Genomic DNA, 6,979 nt, shown 5'->3' on the forward strand with positions numbered 1-6,979 from the left:
GCCGCCACCCGGCTGGGCGCCATGGCCGGCGCGGGGGGACGAGCCCCTCTGGGTGGGTGTTGGGCTGGAGGGAAGGGCTCTGGCCGGGCCTGGGAGTCAGCACCACATGTGGCATCACATCCTCTCTGTCCTTCGCACCTCCAGGTTTCAAGCGATGGCTGTCCTCCTCCTCCGCCCCGGCTCCTCGTGTCTGCGTGGTGGGCAGCGGGCCCGCGGGCTTTTACACGGCTCAGCACATCCTCAAGGTACCGGGGTGGGATTTGGCCGTGGGTGAGGGCAGGGACCTGCCGGCTGAGGAGGGTGTCTCCATGCTGCCTGGCTCTAAAGGGGTTGGGGAGTGGTTTTGTGGGCTCCCGGCCCTGCTCCAGCCAGGTCTGTCTTGTTGGGGGGCTGCTTGGGGCAGCCCCGACCCCACAGAGCCCTCCTGGGCCCCTTTGCCTGGGGTGGGCACCACTGCCCCCATCCCTGCCCTGCCCCTGGACCCTCCAGGCCAGACTCTGGCCTGGCCCGGTTGCTGCGAGTTCAGCCCAAGTGATGTTTCTAGACTCAAATAAGCAGCAGGAGAGGTCTGTCTCGCTCGGAGCTGTTGTCACCCAACAGGGATGACATTAACCGTGCGATAAAGGGAACGTGCAGAACCTGCTCTCCTGCTTCTTCCTTCCCCAGCTGAATTAAGGCACATGGGTGATCTTTTATCGGGTGTCTGTAAAGGTTGGTGCTTTGGGCGCTCAGGTCTCTGTCAGGAAATGAGACCTGAGCACAGAACTGGGCTGCTGGCACCGACCAGAGATGCAGCGGCTTAACCCCGTCATTAAACTGTGTTGTGTTGTCTCCGGTGTTGGAAAATAGCTGTTACTAAGCCTCAGGGACAAATTTCAGGGCTGCTTAATCTCTGGGAAGAGGCTGACTCAAAATACACGATAACAAAAGCCTCGCAGCAAAACATCTGTCTAAAGCTCCGACCCTGTGGTGACTCAGCTCAGGGGAATCTCAGAGCGTGAGCACCTCTGCCGGGGGCTGGCAGACAGCCCGGTGGGTCCACCAGCACCCAGGGTGCTGCGCTGGGTGCTTCCCAGCCAGTGTGGGGCCTCTTTTGTCAGCCCCCCAGGTACCGGATAGCCACCAGTTTAGCATGGAAGAGGGGCTGTGGGATGGGTAGGAGGATGGAGACCCCCAATGAGATGTACTTGATGATGGTTGGGGTCACGTTCTCTGCTACAACTTGCGATCTGAGCCAGCAGTAACAGGTACAGGATCATCCTGTGTATGGAAGGGTCTGGAAGAGGTTGTTTCTGACTTAAGGATCTTGGTGCAACCCTCCCTCCTGCCCTGTAGTTCCCCCAGCAGCAGGCAAGCGATGAGTGCCCCTCCTGAGCTTGCTGGGCTCATGTGGCCTTTCTGCCCTCATCCCTTAACCGTGACTTCCTTCTCCTGCAGCACCACGGCGGGGCCCGAGTGGACATCTATGAGAAGCTGCCTGTTCCCTTCGGGCTCGTCCGTTTTGGGGTGGCCCCAGACCACCCCGAAGTGAAGGTTAGTGCTGGCTTCCTCCCCTCGCCCGTGCGGTTGAACACGATGATGGTGGTGGTTGCAGGCGAGACAGTTGCCATCCTTCGTGGTGCCTCAAGGCTCGCTGTGGTGTGGGGCTGTCACACTGGAGAGGTCCGAATCTCCTCCTCATCTGTGTTGAAACTTATCAAGGCCACGGCCAGGTGACATGGAACGTCTGGCATTAGGGCTCTGGACAGGGGGTCAAAACCAGGGGCTTGTGATGGGAAGTGCTGCTCCTGGTGCTGGTCAGCCTGGCCTAAAGCAAGAGCAAGGGGCACAGATGGGTTTATTTGTACTAGGAAACTATGCCGGCGGGATCTTGCCTCTGCTCAGTCCGTACCTGTTCTGGGTGCCTGGGAACATATAGATCTGCTTTTAGGGGTGGTGGAGTTGGGCTGTAGATGTGCACCCGGGCAAGGAGAAGTTAAACCAAGGAGCTCTTTGAAATCAGCCATTTTCCTTTGCCTCTCAGTGGGCGTGAGTTGTACCCAGGGGTATCTGCTGTGTCTGAGCTGAGGTGGAGGTGGTTGGAGTGGTAGGACACAGGAGATCCAAACACAGCAATATCTTGCCGTGGTTTCCTCTAATCTCTGGAGATCGTCAGACCAAAATGCCCGGATCCCTTTGAGCTGAGAGATGAGGAACGGACATAATGGATGTGGGTTTGGGGCAGCATCTGCAGTATGGTGGTACCTGTCCTGTTAAAAGGCTGAGTCCGGCTGGAGCTGCAGGGGAATAGCCGGACTCTGTAGCCCTGATAGCTCAGAAAAAAAGGCTTTCGGTGCTGTTCTGCCCTGCATCCTCTCTTGATGAAGTGGGTTTCAGGAAGGGTTGAGATGAGAGGCTGGCAGAGGTGGGGCTGGCAGGCAGCACCCTCGACAGAAGGGGTTGTTTGGTGGGGCTCCCTCGCAAGCCTCAACTTTGGGAAGGAGTTTTCTCCTTCAGCGGGGTTTACTCGGAGGGGCTGAAGGTATTGAAAGGGTCCTGTCCCCCCCAGGCGGGTGCAAAAGATGGATTTTCCTTTCCTCAAAGGGTGGTGTAAAGAGTGCCAAGTCACAGCTGTGCTTATCTCCCTGTGAATTATATGTGGCTGTTGTTAGATAAGAGTCTCAGAATAACTGATTCGGAGAGGGGGAGAAGCATCTCAAGGCTGGGGAGGACAGGAACAGGGACCTCCTGTCAGCAGCAGGCCTTGGCCCTGGCTGTGGCTCGGACGTAACTTCCCGCTGTTTGTTTGATCTCGGCAGAACGTGATCAATGCCTTCACGCAGACGGCGCGGTCGGCACGCTGCGCCTACTACGGAAATGTCACCGTGGGGAGGGACGTCATGGTGGCAGAGCTGCAGCAGGCTTACCACGCCGTGGTGCTGGTGGGTACCGTGCATCGGAGCCAGGGCTGCCTTAGCTGCCCCAAAGTCGTGGGGAAGGTCTGCAGGGTTATTCCCCACTGGGATCTCAGGAAGAGGGTTTGGGTGAGGTGTTTCTGGGTGCCTTATTATCATGGTAAACTCTCCTCAGCCTCGGGACAGCTCAGATGCCACGAGGGTTGTCCAGAGCCTCGCGGGGAGCGCATGCGAGTGCGTGGCATCAAATGCAGGTCTCTGAAACCCTGCTGCAAGGGGCAGCGGTTGAGGAACCTCTTCCCTGTGATGGCCAATACCTATTCCAGCCTGACACGGATTTGTCCCTCCTGTCCAGTCCTCAGCTTGTCATGCTCTGCCTTGGCCCAAGGAGGTCAAGTTTGGCTCTGGAGCCCAGGGGAGGTGTAGCCCCTCCGTTGAGTATGCTGTCCCTTGGGAAGGGTTGGGAGCTGTGGAGTCCCTGGCAGCAGCTGGAAGATTTGTGTTTTGGTCTCAAACCCTGCACACGGTGACATCTCTGTCTGTGTCTGCTCCTTCCTCAGAGTTATGGCGCTGAAGATAACCGGGTCCTGGGGATCCCAGGGGAGAACCTCTCCGGCGTTTATTCGGCCCGAGCATTTGTGGGCTGGTACAACGGGCTGCCGGAGAACCGGGATGTGAGTACAGCTGTGTGTTTCCCTGCCCTTCCTCCCCGTCCTGCATCTGAACGCAGGCATTCAGCTCCAGATTAAGTCCTGAAAGGCCCGCAATTGGAAAAGATTAGCAAGCACCACGTTAAATCCTTCTTAGATGGTAGAAATGTGAACAATTTGCACATCAGTGAGAGCGGATTAGCTGGCTCTGTAGGTTGGCAGCACGTTTTGGCCCGGCCAGATGGGAACCTTTCGGGGATGATGCTCTGCTTTAACCTGAGGAGGTTTTTTGGCCAAAACAGCTCCTGCTCCCAAAGATGTCATTGCAGGAAGAGGGGGAGAGGGATCGGCTGGGGTGCCTGGAGCGGCTGTGTTGCTGTGTCTGCTTGGGGAGGAGGCTGGTGTGGAGTTTCCCCACCTGCATCACATCTTTTTGGGGAAAAGAGGGGTAGAAGGGAATTGGGGTGGTAGGAGCAGGTCCGAGGGGGTTGAACGTCATGGAGGCCGGGTGGATTCGCTCACGCACGGGTCTTTCTTTCCCCACAGCTGAAGCCTGACCTGAGCTGTGAGACGGCGCTGATTCTGGGTCATGGCAATGTGGCATTGGATATTGCCCGGATCCTCCTGTCCCCACTGGATCTCCTCAGGGTGAGTCATAGGAGTGATCCGTGCCATGAAGGCAGCCTGGGGCCCAAATTCAGTCCATGCTGGGTGGGTGCTGGTTCCCACCCATCTCAGCAAAACCTCAGACTCTGCTGTCTTTGGGATTTTTCCCCAGGGAAGGCTGTTGCCCCTTGGGTGTATCCTGTGGATTCACAGTCCACAAGGAATGATCCACAGCTGCAGACGTGCCTTGAGGAACACTGCAGAGCTCTCTGGATTGCTCTGCTGATACCCAAAATGTTGGCAATTGAGCTTTATCCCTTCTGTTCTTATGAGAAGCAAAGGAGGAGCTGCTCACCCTTTTCTGCCACCAAACTAGAAGCTGCTTCTGTTGGGATATTTTTTTTTTTGGTGCTGCAGCAGAGGGCATCAGCCTGGTTCCTGCTGGTAGCACTGGGCACACTGGTAGCTGGTCTAAGCTGGTGGACCTCTCCTCCCACTGCTGTGCTCCCCTATAGACAGCTGGGAGCTGGTGTGCACCAGCTGCTCTGTACAGCTGCTGCCCCAGATGTTGGCAGCAAAGGCTCTCCCTCCTGGAGAACTGCCACGATGTTTGTTACAGCTGTGCAACTACTTCCTGTATTAATATCTAAATTAATTTTTTTTAAAAAAAAAAAAACAACCAACAATGAAACTTTGAGGCACTGCCAACCAGTGGCTAAAGCCAGCTGGGAAGCAGTGCTGTGAAGGACATGACACTGGAAATGAGTGCCAGGGCGTGCAGGCAGGTTCCTGTTAAGAAGATTGGTCTGGAGTGGTTTATCCCAGTTACGTAGTGTCTCTCCCATCGTGTCTTCTCTGGAAAAGGTCTTCTTGTGATCTAGATACATGCACATGATTGAACCTGAGCATGGGGTCGCTGCAAGATGCCAACCGTTGGTCGAGCCCTGGCAGTGCTTGAGGTTGTGTCGGGAGCTGCCTGGGGCGGGCAGGCAGTGATTCGAGATGTGGTTTGCAGTAGGTTTCACACAAATGCCTGTATATCCTGAGCTGGGAAGTCACCCAACAGCATCTGAAGGCACCCCAAAATTGAGACCACGGGAAAGCTTTGCTGCGTTAGCCCCAAGGTTAACCTGCTTGGATGGGTCCCCTGAGGCAATCTCACGGGGTGCTGGCTCGTTACCTCTAGTGCGTTATGGCCTCGGAAAGTACATTCAGTGATGAGGGACCAGCTGTGCAAATAGCTCTGTGCAAAGGGAGATGACTTGTTTTCCATCCTCGCCCGGGCTCTCTGCATGCACAGCCTGCTTTTCTGCTGATTTTTCACCTTCAGAGGCTGTGCCTCCCCCCCAGCTCCCTCCAGATCTGCCCTCATCCCACTCTCCTGTCTCTGTCTTGCAGAAGACAGACATCACTGACGGCTCCCTGGCAGCTCTTGCTTGCAGCAAGGTGAAGCGCGTCTGGCTGGTTGGGAGGAGGGGACCTCTCCAAGTTGCTTTCACAATCAAGGTAAGGCTGGGGGTGCTGGAGGGCAGCTGTGTTTCCCAGCGCTGAGCCCCAGGCTGCACATCCCTGGTGGGGAGAGGTGGTCTAGGGATGGGTGGGGAACCCGTGCGTCCTCCTTCCTGCACCCCTTTGCTGGCTCCTAGGCCGGACTGCTGGGGAAGGGGGGCTAGAGCTGTTGGATGACCTCCCTGTGCTGGAGGTAACGTCTTCCTGCCTGTAATTCTCAGGAGCTGCGGGAGATGATAAACCTTCCTGGTGCCAGGCCTGTCCTGAACCCTGCTGACTTCACAGGCCTCGAAAATGCTGTTAAAGGTGAGGGAAGTGTGCCGTGCTCCTCCGGATGGGGACTCGCCTCAACAGGCGAGCATCCAGGAGAGATGGCGAGCATCCAGGAGAGATGGCGAGATGCTCAGAACGTGCCTCAGAGAAACTCTTGCCCTGTCCTTAATGCATGGTGTGTGAAAGCCGGGTGACCGTGGTGTGGCTTGTCCTCAGAGTGCTAGGAGGCCGTGAAGACAAGGGAACAGACTGTTTCTCTGTTTGCGCAGCCGGTTTGCTGCTTGGGAGTGATGCTTATGCTCTGAGTGATGAGGGCAGGAGGTTTGGGAGGAATGGGGGAACCTTGCAGGAGAAATCCCAAAGCCGTTGATTTAAGAGCTTTCTGCAGCGCTGAAAAGAAAACACCGAGTTCAGGGGTGTCCAGAGACTTGCTCTTCTCCACAGGCTGCTGCCTCTGAGCACCAGCAAGACAGCAAAACTGCAGGCTTTGATTTGTGTGTCCCACTGGCCTCAAGCCTCAGGAGCTCTCCTGGTCACTTTGAGTGCAGTTTGTCATCTCAATGGTGTCCGACTCCCATTGGCATCGCAAACTCTAAATGGACACTCACGTACCACTGAAACTGCTTTGACGTGAACTCAGCTCCATGCTGTGTCCTGAGGGGCTTTTGCTGTGGTTCCTGTCCTGAAGCTTTCGCTTTCTTCCTAGATGCCCCCAGGCCCAGGAAGCGACTGACTGAGCTGATGATCAAAACGGCCCTGGAGAAGCCTGGGGAGAAGACGATGGAGGCGCAGACAGCGGCAGCGCAGGCAGCAGCCGCCCGGGAATGGGGGCTGAAGTTCCAGCGCAGCCCCCAGGAGGTGCTGCCCACCCCTGACGGGAGACGGGCGAGGGGCGTCCGCATGGCCCTGACCCGCCTGGAGGTACGGGGTTATGTGGGGGGGGCTGGTATGGCACTAGCAGGGCTGCAGGGATGGAGTAGGATGCCCTGCTGCCCTTGGGAATCTCTCCAAAGACAGCTTTGTGTCCCCTGGCTGGTTGGAGTGGCC

General features: G+C 56.7%; 1 protein-coding gene across 1 annotated transcript in view; it reads left to right on the plus strand.

Annotated features, from left to right (window-relative positions):
- Nucleotides 1-6,979, plus strand: part of FDXR (ferredoxin reductase) — an 11,637-nt gene that overhangs the window by 2,856 nt on the left and 1,802 nt on the right. The window contains 8 exon segments of the mRNA XM_009880066.1: nt 76-245; nt 1,438-1,533; nt 2,799-2,921; nt 3,455-3,568; nt 4,091-4,192; nt 5,549-5,656; nt 5,881-5,965; nt 6,639-6,897. Of these exon segments, the coding sequence (XP_009878368.1) occupies nt 76-245; nt 1,438-1,533; nt 2,799-2,921; nt 3,455-3,568; nt 4,091-4,192; nt 5,549-5,656; nt 5,881-5,965; nt 6,639-6,897 (1,057 nt within the window).

The sequence above is a fragment of the Charadrius vociferus genome, unplaced genomic scaffold, assembly GCF_000708025.1.
Source record: "Charadrius vociferus isolate BGI_N301 unplaced genomic scaffold, ASM70802v2 scaffold260, whole genome shotgun sequence".
Classification (NCBI taxonomy): Eukaryota; Metazoa; Chordata; class Aves; order Charadriiformes; family Charadriidae; genus Charadrius; species Charadrius vociferus.